The 22,831-nt window shown below is 29.6% G+C and overlaps 1 protein-coding gene and 1 long non-coding RNA gene across 33 annotated transcripts in view; one reads left to right on the top strand and one right to left on the bottom strand.

The window, feature by feature from the left end:
- Positions 1–11,111, top strand: part of slo (calcium-activated potassium channel slo) — a 99,587-nt gene extending 88,476 nt beyond the window's left edge. For 25 of the 31 annotated variants that reach the window (XM_080165939.1, XM_080165919.1, XM_080165916.1 and 22 more), the window contains 5 exons: positions 23–101; positions 555–674; positions 4,302–4,395; positions 6,951–7,008; positions 8,952–11,111. In XM_080165939.1, coding sequence (XP_080022065.1) covers positions 23–101; positions 555–674; positions 4,302–4,395; positions 6,951–7,008; positions 8,952–9,262 — 662 coding nt within the window. In that variant the 3' untranslated portion in view covers positions 9,263–11,111. Of the gene's footprint in view, positions 1–22; positions 102–554; positions 675–4,301; positions 4,396–5,362; positions 5,435–5,896; positions 5,982–6,950; positions 7,009–7,632; positions 7,705–8,951 lie in introns of all 31 variants that reach the window. The other 6 variants (XM_080165937.1, XM_080165936.1, XR_013881017.1 and 3 more) reach the window with 5 other exon arrangements.
- Positions 11,112–13,714: 2,603 nt separating this feature from the next.
- On the bottom strand, positions 13,715–17,793 carry LOC145325280 (uncharacterized). 2 transcript variants are annotated; one of them, XR_013881425.1, is made up of 6 exons: positions 17,702–17,793; positions 17,187–17,213; positions 16,177–16,215; positions 15,479–15,543; positions 14,494–14,584; positions 13,715–13,902 (listed from the first exon to the last, which is right to left on the bottom strand). It is a non-coding gene; the product is annotated as an uncharacterized LOC145325280 (long non-coding RNA). The 2 variants fall into 2 exon arrangements; XR_013881426.1 differs by having other exon boundaries at positions 16,177–16,211; positions 17,183–17,213; positions 17,702–17,792.
- Between the last annotated feature and the right edge of the window lie 5,038 nt (positions 17,794–22,831).

The raw sequence follows: 22,831 nt of genomic DNA, 5'->3' as shown, positions 1-22,831 counted from the left end.
ATTAATTCATCAATCTTTCTAGAATTAATCCTGGCGGAAGGTGCTGGACTGAGAGGTGGATATTCAACACCAGAGACTTTATCTAACAGGGACAGATGCAGGTAATAATTATTTTAAAGGTTCATGTTAAACTTTTAAGCTATAATTATATCAACATTAACAATATTATTACTGGAACAATTAGAAAATAGTTTCATTGTATATATACGGTTCGCCCCTTAGTTACCTATCTAAAAAAAGTGGTACCTAACTAAAAAAAAAAGGCACCTATCCCCCAAGAAAATACCCTAAAACCAACACAAAAATAGTAGGTATATTCCCTGAAGAGTAGAATTTAATCGGCTTAGTGGTTACCGAGATATTAATGGACAGACGGACAGACAGACAGACATTATTCTACTTTGTATTATACATATAGGTTTCTGACTTAAGGCCCAATATGCCAAAGTTTTTTACAGAGCCTTTTGATTGTTATTTTGGGTCACAGTTCCAACTAATCACTACTATATATAAAAATGTCTTGTGGCTTAGTGTAAATTGAAAACTATTTTTAGGGTCGGACAAATATCTCTGTGCGAGGGACCCCTGTCCTCGTTTGGTGAGGGTGGAAAATATATTGATCTATTTGTGGCGGCCCTCAGAAATTATGGAATGCTCTGTATTGGACTCTACAGGTTCAGTTTTATATCTTTAAATTAAAATTATATTTATAGAAAAGAAAGAAAGATATGATTGGTTTTTATAATCTTAATGTTATAGAGCTTTTATGATTATTGCTTCTAGAATTCCCTGGCATAACCTGTTAAAATATGTGTTACTATTACAGTTATATCTAGAAGTAGCACAGTAATAACAAGATTTACCAATTTACATTAGACTATTGGATTTCATTATTTTATGATAATAAGAAAAATTTATGAAAAATAAGAAGAGAAGTTTCACGTAACGAATTAGATAATTTTGTTAGACCTTACATGCCAAAGCTAGGTAATAGTTTAATAAGAAAATCCTAAAGCCTAGCTATTGTAACAATCAATTCTACAAAAAATCACAAAACCTTTGGAAGTTAGCTGGGGGTACATCTTGTTTTTCATATAACTAAAGAGGGGTGGGTAAGAAGGGGAAGAAAAGGGGAAGGGGGTTGTGGGGAAATTTTCCTTTAGAATTGTTTGTCTGAATATCATTCCCTTTTCCCTGATAATTGGGATCTTCGGACAGACGGATATAAAATATCTCTACTGTATAATAAGTTTGAATATTGTCACTTCAACCAATTTAAAACAATGGTTTGAGAGTGGCAAACTTTGTGAAACCAATCCTAGAGTTGTTCAATGTTTATAGGGAAATTTATTTCATATATATATGTTTAAATTATCATCTTAGAAATTAGAATCCAGGTGTCCGATGTATTTTACTTTGTAACAAAACTACTCTTTAATTGACTTTTCTGTCAGTTTTTTTTAATATTCAAAATCGATTTTTTTTAATATCAACTCTTTTTTGAAGTTTATTTGATATTGTGTTTGCTATAACTGCTAGTTATAGGTGTTGCCATGTCTAAAACAACTGTAAAAAAAACACTCAAACCCCCAAAATATCTGTTTAATATGAAAAATATCAAAGTTTAAGTTTAGTTTTTTTGAATTATCTTTATGTACCCAAATGTATAAATTTGTTAATCCCAATGCTAATCAGGATCTTGTAAGTATTTTTATCTGCACTCCTTAGTCTTTTAATTATGTATTATTAGTGAATATTAACCTTTAGTAAAAAAAAACAGTTTTATCATACAAGAAGACCAGCTTGATTTAGAATCATTTTATAAAGAAAAAATATAGAAAATATTTTCAATTCTAAATCAAACTTATCTATTACTAACTAATGCTCTTTATTATTCCCTTTTTTAAAGAAAATTTTCAGTATATCTTTGCAAAAAGAAACATTAAGAATACTTTGTGAAATCACAAATGATTACTATTTTTTTGCAATTAAATACTGAAAGCAAATGTTAAGACTTAGTTTACATAGGAAGTTGTTTTTAAAAGTTTTAATCAATTAAAATAATATTTGAAAATAAGGAGAAAATGTTGAAACTCCTTTTTATTTTTCCCTTATTCTTTGTGTTTCTAATTTTATAATCAACAGAGAGCTAAAGATCTAAAGGACCAAAATAAAAAAATTACCCCACCATTTAAGTTTCTTATTAGGACCAATTAGTTTGTAAAAAAGGCTTAAATGTCGACACAAGTAAGTTTATAAAAGGTGATACAAAACCCAATAAATTATTTTTCTCCAAGTACGATTCTTTAAAAGGCTTGTATGTATCACTTATATGCAGAAGGCTTTTTTAATATATGATAAAAAAACTTTTTGTGTAGCCATTATGCCTGATTAATTAGTCCTCAAATCTTTGTATATTAACCATATACATATAAAAACCTGCACTCTATACATAATTGAATAGAGAGTGGACACACAGATATATTTCTTATGATAATGTTTTCCCTTGCAACCAACTTGGATCAGATTGTAATTATACCTTTATTATTATCATATTATAATTGTTAGCTATGTTCATAAATTTATATCTTCATAGAAAGATTATTTATTTAATGAAAAAGGCCTACAAAAATCATTTGTGAACTTAGCTTTGAATTAGTTAGCTTTAGATATTCCGTTTCAATTATAAACACAAATATGAAATATTATTGAAATTTTAGGTCATCAAAACAACTTAATACTTCAAATAATATTTCATTGTTTTACACAAGTTTTTTAATGTTTTTGGCGCTTTGTTGAGAAAAATACTTAGTTAGTTTAAAAGCATAATAATCAATTTTAGCTTTTGTTAAAAACCGATTATGTTAATATCAAAAGTTTACTTCACAGTAGATATTATCACTGTTTTTCTGCTTAATTCAATTGATAAATTTAAAAAAAACTGGTTGGAATTAATTAAATTTTGTTTTGAATGCAGAATGATAGTGAAAAATATGCATAACTATTTTAAAGTTTTTATAATTAATTGCATGTGTAGTTTAGATAAATGATGATTTCAATTATTATACAAATCCGTCTAAAATATAAATTTTTTTATGGATTTCTGCTTATTTTTAAAAGCTGTCTTTATATAATATCACTCATAGCTACGCCATTAAAATTTATTAAAAGTTCATCCTCCACTTCCAATTTTGATTACGTAAAAAAACATCTCTGGGGGGAGGGAGGTATTTTTCAACAGGTGATTTCTCTTAGGTACCCACCCCCAAATTAAAACCTTTCCTTTGGCCTATTAAAAGATTGGAATTATTTAACATAACTAAAGGAGAACCATATTGATTCATCCTGTACTTTTTTACATGGATTGTCCATTTTAGTCACTTTTCATTTCAGATAATTATTTTTAAAATTAAAGTTTGCAAAGGAAGTTTTGCACTGAATTGTGGTTTGTCCTTCTTGTTCACAGTTTTCCTTACAAAGTGCACAACACAAATTGTACAAAACTTTAATCTTTAAGTAATGAATTTAATATATATATCAATATTAGATTAATTAGGTCGTAACGATTACCTTATAAAAATTTAGAGTGCAAAACAATATAAAAAATATTCGCCAGATTTAACACCTACTTAATAAATTTTCATAAGTAAATGATTTTACAGTTGAAGTTTAAAGATTGAAACAATTTATGTTGTGCACTTTGCATACCTCTGAGTCCATATTTATCATAAAAATATTTTTTCACGTAAGGAGCTCCTTATATTGCAAGTTTTGTTTAGTTTTTCATCACTTCAGGAAGATTTTGTATTATTAATTTAAAAGCTGTTAGAATGATAAAGTACATCTGGCTTCAACAAAAGTGAAGGGTTTAGAAAAGTATCTAAAATGATTAATTTCTCATGCTTTGTTAATATCAAAGAAAACATGCAAATTATAAAAGCTTAGTAATTTCTTAAACACATATTTCAAGTAATTATTCATACCATTTAACTTTGTTCAAGTCAGATATGTGGACAAAAAATAATTGATATAGTTTTAGCACACTAAATAATTATTATAGAGTGGTTGTCCTTACACAAATAATGTTATCTACAACAAATTCGCTTTTTAAGAAGGTTACTGATGCTTCATATTGTAATAAAATAGTTAAATTACTCAATCATATTTGTATTTACAATCTAATGCTTTATTGCACTAAATAAAAGGCTTTCTTGCTCTGCATAAATATCACAATACACGTAGAAATAAGTAAAATTAATATTCTGATTAGTACCATTTGTGTTAACTTTCTTTGTATTTAGATTCCGTGATACGGCGAACGCCTTTGATGCGAGTAGTAAACGTTATGTGATCACAAATCCGCCAACAGATTTCACCCTTCTTCCTTCGGACCAGGTACTAAATAATTTACACCACGGCTAAGAGTCCGTTTCATTTCCGCTGGATAATATCCGGTTCAGAGCAATAAAGAAAATATTCTTGGAAGGTTTTATAGAAAATTAATCATATAATTTGTCATGATTGTATCCCATCATTAAAACCAAATTTAAAAATTAGGTTTTTTTTCGAAATTTCAAGAAAAAAATAGATTTTAGAAAATTTTATTATTTTAAACATCATTTTTAGTAAATTTTTGTGTAGAATATCATTGAATTTTAGTTATCATAATTTATAATTATTTGATTTTATGATACATTTTCAAATTCTAGCTTATTTTAACAAGAAATTCAATTTCTTTACGAATTCTAAATACAAATCCTCTTTTTCATCTAGAGATTAGGTTAGCAAATAAAAGACATAAATCAGTTTCAAAAGAAATAAAATGAATTTCATTTTCTATTCCTTCAAATGTCTGTTGAATAAAACATAAAATCTACATACAAACACAAACAGTTACAGGTATCAATAAATGTAATAGTTGTTTGTTCCTGAGAGACCATAAGGAAGATGTAAAGTATTTAAGAGTATAATGATAAGAGTTTACAAAAGTTGGAAAGATTTTCATTTGATCTGGAAATCCTAGAAGATTAATTGAACCTGATGTTAGGTTTGTGTTACTAAGTGTTTCTTCCTTTTAGGTTCAGGTTACACATGGATTCACATGGATTCACATATCTTTATATAAAACCCTTTCTGCAGTTCTTATACAACATACATATAAACCATATTAGTCCTTTAAATCTATTAGAATAATTTATTTATATACATCATAGTTTTACTTTTAGCACATTATGAAAGATTATTTATTTTGAAGAAATTTTAAATCTCCATTTTAAACGCTTTGCTAAAGTCTAACTGCCTTTATTGAGTATGAATTTAAATTTAGTAAAGTTTATTGGAAAATTAAAAACTTTATTGTTAGGTTTATGTACTGCAACCATTTGAAAGGCAACAGAGCAGATTTAGTTTCAGTGAGACAACTGTTTAAGCCACGGTATATACAACACACGGCGATATTCTTCTTTACTACCACTACCACATACCTTCTGATTGAGTGATTTATTAATATTAATCATTAGTTGTTTCTGAACCAGTTTAAACCAGTTCTGTGATAAGATTTGGCAGGACTCTGCCCCTTCTTTTATCCAGCTCCCTATAACCCTGTAAAAATATTGAAAAAATAACATCTTAAATAGTTTCACTTCAATGCAACAACAGCTTTTAACTCATTACAATTATTTTACAAGAATTTTATTCAAAATACATTATGAATAATTTTTTTTCAGAACCTATTTTTATCCTTTTAAATATGACTTCATTTTTGCTAAATTACTAATTTCTCCAAATAGCTGCTTTCATATTTTTCACATAATTTTTTTTATTTGTAATGAGTTTTAAGCAAATCTTTGGAAGAGTCTTATGAACCTAAACTTATTATCCCTTGTGTATTTTTAAGGTTTTCGTTTTTATTCATTGGGTTCATTGGTTGGAGAAACCTCCACCAGTAGATAGATTGTACAGAATGAACAATAATACCAAAAGTAAGCTAGAAATCTAACAAAAAGGAGGTTAGAGGTCTGTTCACCTTGGAGTGGCTAGAGAAAGCTTCCTGACGACGGTCAACATGAATAGCAGAGTCCATTTTAAAAATATAAAGAATTTTCTCAATTTATTATTATTTCTCTATCATTATTTTATTTATTTCATAAATATTGAGAAAATTCATGTAATAATAATTAGCATTTTACTTTAGAGTTTTGATTCTTTTATAATTTTACTAACATATATAGATTATAAAGAAATTAATAAGAAAAATTTGTTGTCATTCAAAAGAATCATGACTTTAATATATTTTAACTACAGAGTGATAAAAAATAAAAATAAAAAGAGTATCTAAAGGGACCTGCTATTCAATCATAAATAAATTGGACATTGTAAACATAAAAATAATCCTTTACTAACAACTTGTTTAAACCTGGCAAGGTTTGAACTACAAGACATTCTAAATTGTAACTTTGTATCCATGTATTTTATGTTTTCAAGTTGCAGATTTTTTCTGCCATATTATTCAGCTTTGTGATGCCAGCTTCTTAACAAATAAAATGCAAAAAAAAACTGCTTTGTTTTTGCCATATTGGTTTGTGTGTAAAAAAAATAGTCTCAAAGCTGGATCTTAAGTTAAATAGAAAATGTTTTGGCAAAATTGAAAAGCATTAAATTGTAGATTATATACAGTATTCTGAATAATTTTCAAATAAACATGTCTAGAACTTAAAATTTATTCTGTTTTTGGGGTTTTATAATACAGAAGAACTGTTTACATATTCAGCCAAGAGAAAAAGTCTTTATTATTGTATATTTCATTTTAATAGTGTAAAATTGACAATGACAATGACCAAGGGACATTTTATAGAGATTCAGACATTAAAACTAAGGATGAAACAAAACTTTCTATTGACAAAACTTTAACTACGGAAATGATTTCAAAATAATTTTCTTTTTTCAACTAGGTGTTCGTGTTAATGCAGTTTGATCCTGGAATGGAGTACAGACCTGATTGGGGGGAAGGTAATTATTTCATTAATATTGAAAGAAATTTTGTTAAATATGTGTGTATATGATTATTAATTCTTATATCCATGTGCCATTACTATCTCTAACCCTTTATAAATAAAACTATACTCAGAGCTGCCAGATTTTACAAACATTCAACCATGTTATTTTATTTATTTTAGACATAAAAAAAAATAATTTCAGATTAAAAAATAAGTTGAGATAAATTTTTTAAAAACCTTAACTATCAATTGCATAACTTAGATTAAACTAGAATATACCTAGAACAGTTTTGGACAACTAACCTATCAAGGGGACATGAAACAACTTTTTATTCTATCTGAAACTTGATGAATATTAAGAAATATGTTTCAAAAGTATTCAGAAATCAAAAGGGGCTAAAATAAACATAGAAAATTATAATTTATCAAATAATTTGATTAAAAGCTTTTGCTTTAAAAAAATGTTTCAACTCTGGGTTTTGAAGTCTGGCAGCCCTGTAAATGCGCAAGCTCCCCTATCATTATTGTTATTTATATTAACTCTCTATTTCTGTATTATTTCTGACCTGTATTAATTATTAACCCTGTGCAGTGCTCCGCGCCAACCCTAGTTTCATTTTAGCATTTTTATTTCAAGGCATTCACTTTGTTGGAAGAAAGGTAAAGCAGGGCTATTTCAATCCCTGCTTTACTTACTGAGATGTATTTGGTAATCATTACTGCTTAACCGCTTCTGTAGTTTAGCTTCGTTAAGTTTTTTAGTTCATACTCCATTCTTGTTTCAAAGATAGAAATTTTTAAAATTGCATAAATGACATTGCTTTTTCTATTATTTTTTTTTGTTTCTTAAGCACAAGTAGATTTATTTAGTTAATGGATGGGGGGACGGGGGGGGGGTCATAAAATAAAATTAATGCTCTTATGATATTTAGAATACAAAAACTTTCTGCTTACTGAATTGTGTTTTTATGTATTTTAGAAAAGTCTTTAGCCTTTAAAAATCTTTTTGTAATAGTCAACATCTAAAATACCATATGCATTTTTTTATAAATATCTTTCATGTAAATTCTTTCATTGTTTGGGATTATTTATTTTGAAACTTTCAATGAATTGTATAAATAAAGTTTTAAAATCACAATTTTACAGTTTCCTTTTGATTTTCAATCGGTTGAATTGCACAATACAGTTGGATGTTTACATCCTTGTTCATTTTTTAGTATCTGAAATTTTAATTCTTTAAACTGGGACGTTTATTTGCATGATTTTCTACTTTATTTTATCATGACATGACCAAAAAAGCATGAAAATACTTTTAGTTAAGAAAAGAATACCCAAAAATAAAATTAGGAAAGTAAGTTTATTGTCTGAAGCAAAAGATCTGCAAACCGGTTGGACTTATTAGGTTCAGCTTAATAGGAAGACATCGAATATTTTTTAAAATTTATTTACTTCATTTAACAATTTCTTCCAGTAATTAGCAATTTTAAGGCTTGGTAGCAAGTTGTTAGAAATATGATATTTAAACAAAATTAATATAATTTATCTAGATGCTTTATTTCAAGGCCTTAAAACACAAAATTTAAATTTAGTAATATTAATTGCTTTTAATGTAAGTAGTTACATATTGATGAGTAAAGAATAATATTTATATTAAATATGTTAGTTAAATTTGAAAACTATAAATAAATTATTGGTAGATTAGGTAAATTTTATTGTAAAAGTATAAATTAAAGAAATTAGTAACTTTGATAAAATAATCATTCATTTTATTTGATACCTTAAAAATATTATTTTTAGATTTTTGCACAATGTTTGATTTGACCTGAGACACTAAAAGAATATTAAGAATTGTATTTTTGATTCATACTTCGAAAGCACTTAATCTTTAATACTTCATACAATATATTTTAGATTATTATTGCAAAAGTATTTTTCTTAGTTAAATTTTATGTTAAGGTAAAGGAGGACTTGATAATCGGTTACTCCGGCCCGGACCAGGGGGACCAAACTCGCGTCCTCTGCATCCACCTGTACAGGGCCTAAGATCTGTTGGGGGCGGAGTTGGACTTAATCCTGGAGGCGGCGGCATACTAGGCCCAAGCAGACCTGGATTGGGCGGAGCCAGGCAGGGGGTTGGCGGGTCGGGCGGTGGCCCCGGGGGGGCACCTGGTGGAATTCTTCCACCTCCCAGAGGGGGGCCTGGTGGGGTTGGCGTGGGAGTGGGTGGTGTCCCAGGCGGTGGAAAGAAGCCAGAACCCCCCTCCTGACTCGGGGCTAACAACTATGATCCATTTTTGAACCAACAGCGACGATCTTATATCTAAAAAGGAAACAGAATGATAATATACTTTTTGACTTTGTATAATTATGTACTTGTAGTACAATAAAGACATTATATCTGCTATTAAAGCATTATATTACCAGTGAATTTAAAAATGATAATTTGTACTACCACTACATAGAGATACATTATAACCAGTGATTTAGTAACTAAAAAAATTTTAAAAAGGGATTTTAACTAATCAAACAAATATAAGTGATTGAAAATTTTCATTAAGATAATAATTCCTGTAAAGTAATGATATATATTTTATGTTCCTAGCAAATATTACTGAAGCCAAATTAAACTATTTCTTATACCTATAATTATATATTCGTATTTTATAATCAAAATTTAACAATAATCGCTTGACAAGTAAAATATTTTAAAATCAACTTTCAATTTTAAACATTTTTAAGACATTTTGCTAAAAAATCAAAACCTTTTTCTATTTAAAATGTAAATTGTCAGGACTTTAATTAAATTATTGGAACTAAATAAAAAATTTGAAAAAGAAAACATTCCACGAACTTTGTCTTATGTCTTTACCAATTTAAATTTTTGGAATGTACCATTCGCCCACCCTCCCAATCCAGGATTTCTACCAACTGCTACTTTGTGCCCTAATGTACAAAAGTGTACCAAATATAAAAAAACTGCTCTGTTCCAACCATCTCTTTGTATTTCTTTAAAAAGAATAAAACTACTTGATAGCCACAATATGAAATTTGAATCTATTTTTGATGCCAATGTCTGAGTAATATTATCCAAGCACAATATTAAAATTTTGCATCAATACAGTGGGGAATATATTTTGGACCAATATTGAACCTTGTGTATTGACTTGACTAACAAAATATTTTTTGCTTATTTTATTATTATAGTCTTAGAATTGCTTGTATCAATTATTTATACATAAGAAAACCTCTGTCTATATATTTTTCATATGGATTTACACCATTAAACCAAATATGAGTAGACTAATACTATATAGGCGCATTATTTATTAAAAGAAAAATATTTTGAAACAACTGTCTCAGTGCCTTTCTTCTTTTTTTCTCTCTCTGAAAATTTGTATTTACTGTAATACTTCTAATTAGTGGACCAGACTTTTTATTTTTTACTTTTGTACCAACGCAATTCAATGATTTCTTTCATGTGTTTGCGTGGATCAAGATAAAGTAACTTTTTCTCTGATTTTTCATTAATTTTAATCAATGTTTCAGTTTAATTTTGGCTTTTTTAGTAGATATTATTTTTTTTCAAATTGTTTGTAACAATTTATTATGTAGATACCCCCCTTTATTTTTATTGTTTTGGCCTAAATAGTATCTGATATTCCCAAAGGTTTTTAATTTAACTTTTCTGTATTAGCAGTGCTATTATTATGCCTCCATTATTATTAATTATTGTGTAATTATACCTTCTGACTAATTGTATTGAATTATTATAATAATTATTATTGTGTGTTTATATGAAATCAAGTAAAGATGATCAATTTCAGTGATTTAGTTTAACAAGTCTAGCAACCTGACTGTGACTGTCGAGGAATGTGGACCCATGAAATATCCAAACAGGTCATGGTCAGGGTGACATTTAGATTTGTTGTGAGCATATACTTTACATTATATACCATGTCATCCTATCCTTTTAGATAAAACCTATCATGAAATGCTTTTTTATATAATTATCCAATGTGAAATATTTTAATTATTATAATGTACTGTAATTTCTTTTAGAGAAAGATAAAAATTTTGTTACTTCGCATTGCTAAATACAATGTAGATTCAAAATTATTTAATTTCTTATTGATTTTATAGTAGTGCAGGTACTCTATGGTTAAGGTATTTGTATTATTCGAGAATAAGGCTTCAAAAAGAACTTGTTTTAATGCTTAAAATATATGTGTACTAAAGACTGTGCTCCTAGCATCTAGAGGCTCTGTATTTGAAGGGGTAGGAAAGAGCATTAAGATAGCCTAAACCATCTAAAACTAATATAACTTAAACCCATCCTGCGACCTATGTGAAGTTTCCGTAATGGAGAACTCAATCGGTACAGTAGTTATCGAAATTTAAGGCTACAATATACTTTACTCTATTATATATTAGCATTAAGTAGCTATTTGATAATGTTCAAAACGATTAAATAAAAAAGTGGCCATAGCTGAAATATTCAGCTCGCAGCATAATTTAACTCCTTTGTTAATTTGTGAACCTGCACTTGACATCCAAGTGACTGCAACAAAAATCTAATTTTACCATAGCTCTACTCTGAGGGTAGCTGACTATCTATTACCCTGCGAGGCGAAGTTCCTGATTACTAAAAGCGACCGTTTTAAGACCTTATTTCAGTGTTTAAGGCTTCAGTTTTTCAGTTTTTTTGGATATTTGAACTGAACATGTTCGAACTGTGCATGGTTATGAGTTGCGCCTGAAAGGGATTTCGCCTGCGCTTAGTATCACATACCGGATAAATTTGAATTCTGCATTTAAAAATATGTCATTTTTTAAATACCCAAGAAGACCCCTAACCGACTCCACCCCCCCCCCCCCCCCCAAAAAAAAAAATAGTTATTTTTGTGTTTAAATGTCTAATTTACATTTAAAATCAGGTATTCAAATGATACACAATCAATAAATTTAAACTTTGTAATATATTTTGTTACTATTTTACTCTCCCCTCATGAACAAAGAAAAATTATGAATAAAAGTTATGTATTCACATTAATAACATACAATACAATTAAAACATAGATTTAATCTTTTTCAAAATTTGCCTGTTGTTATTTTGGTAATAATGTTTTAAGCTTTAAAACATTTAAAGAAATAGAATCAAACATTGTAATAGCAGAAATTCCCAGCCACAATCCCAAAGCACTGCCTAGATCAACCACAAGAGAGAACTCGTCATAGGAAACAACATCTTTTAACACTGTCACCTCATTCTCAGCTAAAAAATAAATTTACTAAATAAAAATATTTTTATGAAGGGAGAGGACATTAAGCCGTTTATTACACTAGTCCCCAAAGTTGTATGATAACGTTTTCTTATTCGTTTGCACAAAACCTTTGGGAACTTTTATTGAATTGTTGATTGGTTGGTTCATTAGGTTATGTGTCCAAACTTTTTAACTACCAATTGTAATCTACAGAAGGGGTAATTTTGCGAATCATAATTGCGGATGAATATTAATTTATCGGTCATTGTCTTATCTCTCAGAAGATCCCTGAATATTTTACTCTCTCTTAAAGGATTTTTTTAAAGATCTTACACAAAATCTTTGATAATAAAACTCATTAATATTGATTTGAATAACTAAAATTGGAAACACTTTAAAAATGCAAATGCAATATTTTAGGTTTGATCATCTTCAGAATGTTGTATTAATTTAATTACCTTTAAAACCAAACCATGAAGTATTGGGTAAATTTGATCTATAAGATGTTCTTGTCATTGATGCACTGAATGAAACACATGGCTGCTTACAAACATTGAAAATATCTAAATCAGTTCCATATGCTATGTTATACATATCTTCTGATAAATTTTCTAAGAGATTCCAATCTACAGTTATATCTTTCTCTTCTTCACATGTTAGACCTTTTGTATTTACAAACCAAGGTGGCAGACAACCATAAACCTTCAGGAGTTCAACTTTCATAACATTCTCAATGCAGGCTCCATAACTTGAACCAATTTCTTCATAACTTAAGCAACTCTTACCATTATAAAGAGATCTATCATGCATCGTGTAGATTATTTCAAAATAAGACAAATCATACATATTCAAATCTGTATCAGTGGGTCCAAAGACTTGTCTTGTATTGGGTATTTCAGTTAATCTAACTCTGCTATCTTGACAAATAAAGACAATGGGCGGCTGAATTTCTGTAAACAATTTTGTAAATCTTTCTTGTATTATGGGGACAGAAAAATATTTACAGACAGAATTTCTCATTTGAAATAGAAATACACAAAAAACAACAATGTAAAACACAGATCTTAAGATGAATTGTTTTTGTACTTTCATTGTATATAATGAGTTGGTCTCTTAAATAATATGCTTGAACTGGAAAGCTAAATACTTATGTAATAATATTTTATGATTATTCAGGGAATGTTTCTTGACTGGATAATTTTTAATTATGCAAAAGAGTGTGAAAGTCGGATTTTAATATATCCAAAAATAAAAGAAAAATTATATATTTTAGCGAGCTATATTTATCCTTAACATTTCATAACCTATTTACTCACATAATATAAAAAAGGTATAGACAAACTTTCAAAGCAAATAAAAGGTTTTAGTGTAGTTATAGTGTTATCGATTTCAAATTACAAATAAAGAAGTGGTTTGAAAAGAAAGTCATTTTATTGCATTGATACTAAAATGATAAAATTTATTTCAAATTTTATTTATTCTAAATTCTAATTTACAAATTAAATACAATGTAGTAATAACAAATACACTAACATCAAATGTTGAAATATGTTTTCCATCCAAAAATACAATAATCATAATATCAATTATACATTAGATTTTTAAATCTTAAATTACATTTCATCATGTTGAAACCAATCTTCATCCTACAAAAAAGAATCATGAGTCTTAGGCAAAATTATCAAATGTGCCATCAATTACTTGATCTTTATATTTATCTTTCAACTGATGTTTCAAAAACTTTCAAAAACAAAAAGGATCTCTCTTTTCAGTTTATGATTCATATTTTTAAGTAAAAGAAAAGAGGGCTACATGTAACTTTCCCTAAAGGGCGAGGACCCTTTCTTGATTTTGTACTTGGTCTTTGATAAAGCAAATTATAATAATTTTTTTTTGTCTGTTAGCAAAAGGGTCCTCAATTTTTGGGGTTGATAGATGTCTAGAATATACATCTATACATTTATTATCCATATCATCATTTTATCGTTTAAATCTAATATACTATGTAGCTGTCTAGATTGCCCTAGCAAAATGGGGATGGATGTCACTGCTTTTGGCCTACCTATTCTATTGACGTCATAAATACCCTATATCCCATCTCTTTTCTAGGGGGTTTCTTTTCCCCTTCTCTTTCTCTTTCCCTCTACTATGATGTCAGTAGAATAGGTAGGCCAAAAGCAGTGACATCTATCCCATTTTCCTAGGGCACTAAAGACAGCTACATATACTATGTTTACCTCTCTGTCAAGAATACCATCACCATCATCATCTTCATCTTCAATATCCAATATTCCATCATTGTCATCATCCAGGTCATCTACATGATCCCTTAATATAATAATATAATATTTTATCTTTGTCATCATCCACATGATACCTTAATGGTGAATAATTGATGCTTTCACATAAAGTGCCTGTGCAGTGGAGAACTGATATCCCCCCCCCCCCCCTCCTTATTTTTAGAATAAATTGTAACCCCTGAACCAGCGGTACTGCTCAGTATTCAATATAACCTAACATATTTTGACCTAAAGTAATAAACATACAAAGTTTATTTCCCTAGGGGAGATGGGGGGGGGGGGTATCATGGCTCATCAGTGTATACTCAATATGAAAGCTCCAAATGATTTATAAGAGAAAAGAACACAATTTATATTATAAGTTGCTATATCTAAATTGCTAATTGAGAGTCTGCAGTTGTTAATCAGCTGCTCTCTCATGCGAATTGGTCACAGCTGTTACTAGTCAAAAAATCAAAATTACCCCTTCTGTACATTATAATTATTAGTTGAAAAAATCAAACACTTAAATTTATAAACCAACCAATCAAAATTCAGTAAAAGTCCCCAAAGTTGTTAAGCCAACGAATGAGAAAACAATATTACAAAACTTTGGGGACTAGTGGAATAAACAACCCATTGTCCCCCCTCTCTCTCTGCTAATATTATATATCTTTACCTGAGTCTGTCTCCATCTGTATCCTTCTCAAAACTAATATATACATGAGTCCGTCTCCATCTGTATCCTTCTCAAAACTAATATATACCTGAGTCCGTCTCCATCTGTATCCTTCTCAAAACTAATATATACCTGAGTCCTTCTCCATCTGTATCCTTCTCAAAACTAATATATACCTGAGTCCGTCTCCATCTGTATCCTTCTCAAAACTAATATATACATGAGTCTGTCTCCATCTGTATCCTTCTCAAAACTAATATATACCTGAGTCCGTCTCCATCTGTATCCTTCTCAAAACTGCTCTGGCTCATTACCAGGCCAATAATAACCTGAGTAATAATGTGCTTAATACATTACAGATTGAATAGACATTTATCGCATCGTGTTATAAACAGCTTTCCGCGGATATTAAAATGTGCGATTATAAGATTAAAACTAGTTTTATTAGCCCTGAGATGCTAACAAAACTGGTTTTAATTTGTTGATTGTACATATTTATATTCGTGGGAAACTGGATTTAGTACGCAACGATTTTCAGTGTTGCTGAGAACCGGTTCTTATCAACCGGATATTAATCGGTTTCAAAGCCATACTGGAAAAATATTTCAACTATTAATTGAAATCTATCACAAGAGTTCATCTCTATTTTAAGATAGGTATCCTAAATTAAGGTGATTCAGTTTATTGTTTGATTTTATATTGAGTAAGAAAGTTTTAGAATATTTGTTTTTAAAGAAGTGAATTATAGTGCCTATAAAAATGATGACGTCATACATTACAAATGACCCATGATGGGCCATTATACAGACAAGCATACATTTTAATTTACCAATGGTAAGCCAGTAAAATAGGCATTATTAGCAATCCGTTGTAGGCTTTTCTACTTTTCTGTTGTTTGCCTTTTATTGCTGTGTTACTTATGGACAAAAATGTGCTATCTGAAGAAGTATATTTATACTTACAAATAAAACAAGAAGTGTTGATAATAATAAAAGTGCCCTAATTTAACAAAAAGCATTCTTTATTTTCATTAACTGCTTTTTGGAATCAAAATATTTTATAATATTTAATAATCATTTTTATGATTGGATTATTTGTTAGTAAAAAAATATTATGGACATAAAACTTTCAGATTAATTTAAAGTGTGAAAAGTATATATGACGTTTCAAACAGATTAAAAAACGTCTGCTCTCAGCGATATTTGATCTCAAAAGTAATATTTCATTTGTGCATTTTTATGGGCCCATTTCTTAATGTCAAAATAAGTGTCTAACTTTTAGGGACATTTATGACATTTGTCTAAGGTCTTGGCAGCCGCGCATTTAGCCACGCTTTTAGCTTGTCAAAGATACTCGGATGAGTTCGACTTCTTAAAAGCCGCGTGACTGAGGAGGACTCTGGCAGGTATAAGGAATAACCAACAAGCAAAATAAATATAAAATAATATTTGGGGGGCTGATGTAAAGATCAGCATTTCTACTTTGTGTTGCCCCCCAACGACACCTGAAAATTACATATATGTTTTGTGATTTTTTTCGAATTAATTTTGTTGTTAGTATAGGCTGCTGGTTTAAAGAAACTAATGCTTACTGAGTCGTATGGTGGCTGGTGCTGAGCATGGCTTAGGGTGGCTAAATTGAAATTTGGTGGCTAAGGCACAGCTAAGGTTGAGCATTCTGTAATGTGGCTGAATGCGGCTGCCAAGCCCTTATTAGTACTTCAATGTATACCATAGCAGAGATAACATAGTTTTAATGTTTTAAATAATAAGAAATTCACAGGAAAAAGTTAGAATTCGAAAGGACAATAATATCCTATTTAATTAAACGAAAAGAGCTAACCATTAAACACATACGGACAGACCCTAATTATAGAAAAGCTCCTCTTTTTAAAAGAAGCTGCGCTTGTCAAACGTATATACGTCATGAGAAGTATGTGCATGCGTCACAACAAGAATGCATATTTGTTCCTGTTCATAACTGGAGACAAGGTACAAGACTGAATAGTAGAGGGTTTCAAAATTATACAAAAATAATAGGAATGTGCACATTATTTAGACTAAAGAGGGGTGTAATGGAGAAAAGAGCCAAACGGGTAGTTTTTTCATTGGCATTGCAACCCCCCCCCCATCATCATCTAAAAAAAATTGGGTGATGTAATGGTTTTTAAATTTGTACAAAGCGATCATAATTAGAAGTTTTTGTATTTTCCAAAATATTTTAAACAAACCTATAATTTTGAGTTTACAAAGTCTTATTAGATATTTATTTAATTTAGATTTTAATGATGAATCTGGTTCGTTTTTGGCATTTCGGGTATTTTTTGGGTTCCTTTTCGGTAATTTTATCCATTATTGCTTTATTGATTTAGAGGTATTCTACTAAAATGTTGTTTAGCGGAGTTGATCATTCAAAATTGTGCTAAATACTGTTAAAATATACATAATAGAAAATATGATGCCCATTTTTATATAATATGAAACCCACTACTGTGAACGTATGAAAGAATCAGCTGAGCGGTCACTTGAAGCTGCTAGCACAGACACGAAGTTACTGATGTAAAAGTTAAAAATGCTAACGCATCTTACATCTTTCAAAACATTAGAAATATCAGTTTTTGAAGGCAAGATTCATTTTAAACAATTATGGATACTTTTGTATATTCAAACTGATTACTTTTTTCAATTTTTTAGTATTTATATTGAGACCTGAGAAAAATTAATGTATAAAAACCAAGTTCCAAAAAAAAGTTTTAAAAAATTGCGCATTGGTCGTTAATTTACCATTTAAAAAACTCCTTTTTTTACTTTTGAGCATGTGTATCATGAGGGGGGGGGGTATCCAACCCCCCTGTCAATAAAAAACGCTTCTCTTACTGTTTGTAATACACCACCTCACAACCTTCTCAATTTTGGTTGGTGGTGTCAAAAGTTTTAAGGTCAAATTTTTCTGGTACGCTTCGCGCACTCCACAGGCAAAACTCCATTGTTTCATTGTTAACATATTATAATTGGTCTATGGTTAAGTAGTGGCTAATTTACAATTACCATTAATTGAAGGTCGGACTGACGGACACTCAATGGCATAACCAAAAACAATGTTTTTACTTTTTTGAAACTTCTTTCATCTCAAGCGCCCCTAGGCCTAGGGGCGTAGCTGCTAATATCAGATAAAATTTTCGAATTTACTAATTAGTTTTCTGTAAATTTTCTTTAAAAATGAACTCTGGCCATAAATTGGCAAGAGTTCAGAAAAATGAAAAGATTGTTCATTAACTATACAAGGAGGAAGTGTCATGGGAATCTTGGATTAAGAAAATGGGTATTTCAATTTTCATGTCTGAGATTTATCTGTTTAAAGAATCTGTACAAATATATAGGGATCTAATGGTATAAGACAATGGCCGATTAATTGATGTACATCCCCCATGATGATAGACAAAATTACCCCTTCTGTAGATAAGAATTAGTGGTTGAATTGTTTAAGCACTCAGCTTAAGGAATCAACCAATCAAAATTCACAAAAGTCCCTCAGGATTCTTCAGCCAGCGAATAAGAAAACGTTATTATAAAACTTTTGGGACTAGTGTAATAAACAGCTCATTGTCAACTCTTTCTGGTAAAAAAAAATAATTGGCTTAGCAGTTACTGTTTTTAATATGACTGCTGTAAGAGCAACCGACCTTCTTGCTTACGGCATTTCGAAGCTCGAGCCGTTAATAGTAATGTAATAGCTAAATGCAGCCGCAGTCACTAGATTGTCTAAAACTCAACTGCTAATCAGACCTTTTAAAACATTAGACATTGATCCAAAGAAGTTCTGCACTTTAGAATTTTATGATTACTTTAGATTTTGCAGGCTAGAAGAATTCGGTAACTTTCAAATTTTACTAACAAATAACTTTTTTGATATTTTTTATATGTGTAATTCTTTAATAAGACGACTGTTGATATATTTGTAATAAAAAATCACCAAACCTTTAAAACTTTTATTTTGTATTTATTATACATATGTAAGTATATTTGTGTTATAAATATAATTGTTCATTTAAATGTTAAGTCTTTTCAGTAACGCTTGATGAATGTCAGGACAGTTTTAGGCTATTTTCCTTACAGCCTTCCTGGCCCAGGTGGTGAGAACCTCTTTCGTCTGATAGCAATTTGTTTTTTGCTCTTTTGTAGCGACTTGGATGTTTTAATATTGGGTGATATTCAAAGACCCAATTGCAATTCATTCGGCACATGGTTCTCACCCCGTGGGTAGAGTTACATAGAGCATGTCTCTATACTACATATATTCGTCTACTTTAATAATATACCTATTCTGCAATTGGAGTCCATTATTAATTTTTAATTTGTGATCTTAACTTAATATGTAATAAACATCTAATTGTAGTTGTTTTTGTATTTGTGTCAATGATTTCTACATCACAATAGAAAAAACAAAAATCTAATTTCAGGGCTTTGGATGACGACCTAAAAGGTCTTGCTTAAAAACCTCAATACTCAGCTAGCAGAGAGCCGATTAAATCCAGAATGAGACCGGGTAATAAAGAGTTTTAAGGATTCTTCCAACAAAAAGTAACCATATCATACAAGATTTTTCTAGTAACACCATCCCGTGCTCTTAGAGGCCGCTTTTTACACATACAATAATAAGGATACGGCAAAACAAAATGTTTATAACAAAGGAAACAAAGATTAGCTATGGATTTGATTACTTTTTTGGTTTATTGATAAAATTGAATAAAAGCTTAACTATATTTCATCCACATCCTTAAGCTACATTACCAACATGAATACATTTTTGCAAATTCTACATTTTGGGAAGATTAATCTTCTACTTTGTATACTAAATTCATCTATGTATGTGATGAAAATGTTATTATTTGGTTTTAGTAAACAATTCTGGATTCGCAACTGGTTTCATAATTTCGCCAACTGGCGACCATTTTTTTAGTAGTTTTCAGCCTTAAAACTTGATAACAGGGACAAAAAAATTTAAGCTTGCATTAAGTCGTGAACACTATTACACCAGCAATTAAACAATTGAACCACAGTCATCATAAAAAAAATATATTATTCTATTGATTTTATGAATCCTTGTTCATTTCTCTGATTTTTAGAGGTCCGATGCTTTTTCTCCTTATATTATATTCTGTTATAGTCAGACTCTTATATAATCAACACTCATTTTTAGTGAAGTAATGCCTCCGATTTTCTCGCCAGTTAAATGAATCTATCTAATATTTTCTTTGTTGATAACAATATCAGTTAACCGTTATACAGAAAATCTAAGTTTTCTCGAGTGAATTTTCCGGCGAAAAAGTTTGAGGCAAAATATTTATTCTTTAAAAATATTCTTTTCTATATTCATGATTATCATTTATGGTTTAAGTTATGTGAATTTAACTAATTATTTTGTTCTTTCTTCTTTTATATATACTAGACGCTGGGCTCTTAGCATTTAGTTAGTTCTGTATTCGAAGGATTAAGAAAGGGATCTATAATTAGCTTCCATAGAATGAAGAACTCATTCGGATTAATAGTTACCAAAATCTTAAGCTACAGTTATAAAACCTTACTGCTTTATATAACAGGATAGTTCACTAATATTTGTTTAGCTTGGATTTAAGAATAGAAGGAGGGAAGATTCCACAAATTTTATATTTTTGTCTTTAATCAAATTTAGAGCAGAATATTTTTTGGGTCTTATCTTTAAGAATGTTTGACACTGCCCCCCTTCCCCCTATCCTCTCAATTAGCTTTCTAATAGTACTTGGTAGTTATTATAATCTCCTGAAAAATTTTGAATGAATGTTCCAGCCGACACCAGACCATAAACATAACTTACATTATTAGATTAAGCATAGGGTAGAAATAATTAGATAGAAAAATTCTTTAAGATAGTCATATCTATTTAAACAATAAGTAAACCTATATCATGTTGGATTTTCACAAACATTCTGTTATTCTGTTAATAAACTTTGTCTTTATATATTTATTTCTGCTTATTTATTAATTTCATGAATTTGGCGGTCAACATAAATTATCACAAAACCTATAAATGAATGAATTAACATTATTGGGCGATTAGTTAAAAAAAATTAATGACGTTTTTATATATCTACAACCACCCCACTCCAATTTATCGGCTACCATAAATTCACGCTTAGGGTTTTTTTGTGAAGATTATTTATCATCCATCAACATATCCCTAAATCTTTGGAAAATACAAAGCGTAAAGTCATATGATTAACATAGAAATGAACAAACAGATTTAACTATTTCAACAATCTAAATACAATGTAAATGCTTACTTTAATAAATAAGGTTTATAGTAGAGCAGCTATGCTATACTAATAGTAGGTCCGTACGTCTGTATGACAAAGGCACTTAACAAAGCAGCCTTGAAAGATGTAGGTCTGAATTTTGTATTTAGATTCCCCCAATTATAGGGCATCTTAATGACAGCATTTTAGCTGCTGTTGAAAGCTTTTAATGGGATCTACAAATCAACGAGCATGTTTAACCTTTTTCTATGATCGTCTATGTTTTTTATTGACTTAATTTTACGAACATACTTTAGTTATATAGAGTAGTTGTTGTACTTAAAATTTAAATCGTAATTTTTAGTACATTTTAGATATTTGATATGATTAAATATTAAATTTAATAACATTTAATAGCAAAATAAAAGGCTCCTCGCAAAAAGGTTATAAAATAGGAATTTTCCTTTTATTAATGTTAATTCAATTAAACTGTAAATAAACCCTTGACTCTCTCTCTCTCTCTCTCTCTTGATAATGTAACGTCAGGAAGTACTATAGTTCTAGGGAGTAAAAGAACACATTTTGGAAAATTCTAAATTAATTTTAGACTGGTATGGTTGGTAGCAGGATATATAAAACTATATATAAAACTTTTTTTTTCGAATCTTTTATTCATGTAATTGTTTGAGAGATGTTGAATTACAGACAAACAAATAAAGTTATTTACAAAATTGCCAATTGCAACCCAAACTAAAAGGCTGTAGACTTATCTTTCTTGGGTCGCTGTCGGCTGTTTTAAAATTAAATTTGTTTGTATACTTCAAGGAATGAATTTGCTGAACTATGGAAAAATACCCATTATTTTTTTTTTTGGGGGGGGGGAAGGGTGGAGCGGGTTGAGTTTGATGAATTTTTCGAAATAAAGGTCTATTCCCCCCATTAAAAAGGCTAAACAATTTGCACAATAGAAACATTTGTGGAAATTTATAAGGAATTAAGGAGCAAATTGACACACTAACGAAAAGATAAATATTCAAAAAAAATTATATGATGTATTTCTAATTGTATCCTTTTTATAAGTTGATAGTGTTTATAAGTGAATTAAGATTACGTCTTACGGAGGAAAATCAAGGAGGGATATGTTTTCTCAAGAAAAAATAGGAATCTGCTATCTATATAAAATTGTACTTGTATGTCTTTTTGTTTCACCGTTAAGATTTCGTTGACCACTGAACCATTGTAGTTCTATATCTAGTAGCAACTGAATAAATTCCATTTCCTCTACAGCGTTATGGAAAGAATGACGGACAGACAAAGTGATTTATAGAAAAAAATATATAATTTTT

This window comes from Acartia tonsa, chromosome 7, assembly GCF_053477335.1.
Source record: "Acartia tonsa isolate MP-2025a chromosome 7, ASM5347733v1, whole genome shotgun sequence".
Taxonomy (NCBI): Eukaryota; Metazoa; Arthropoda; class Copepoda; order Calanoida; family Acartiidae; genus Acartia; species Acartia tonsa.
The sequence above is the reverse complement of the archived record's forward strand: the minus strand, read 5'-3'. Positions and strand labels throughout refer to the sequence as shown.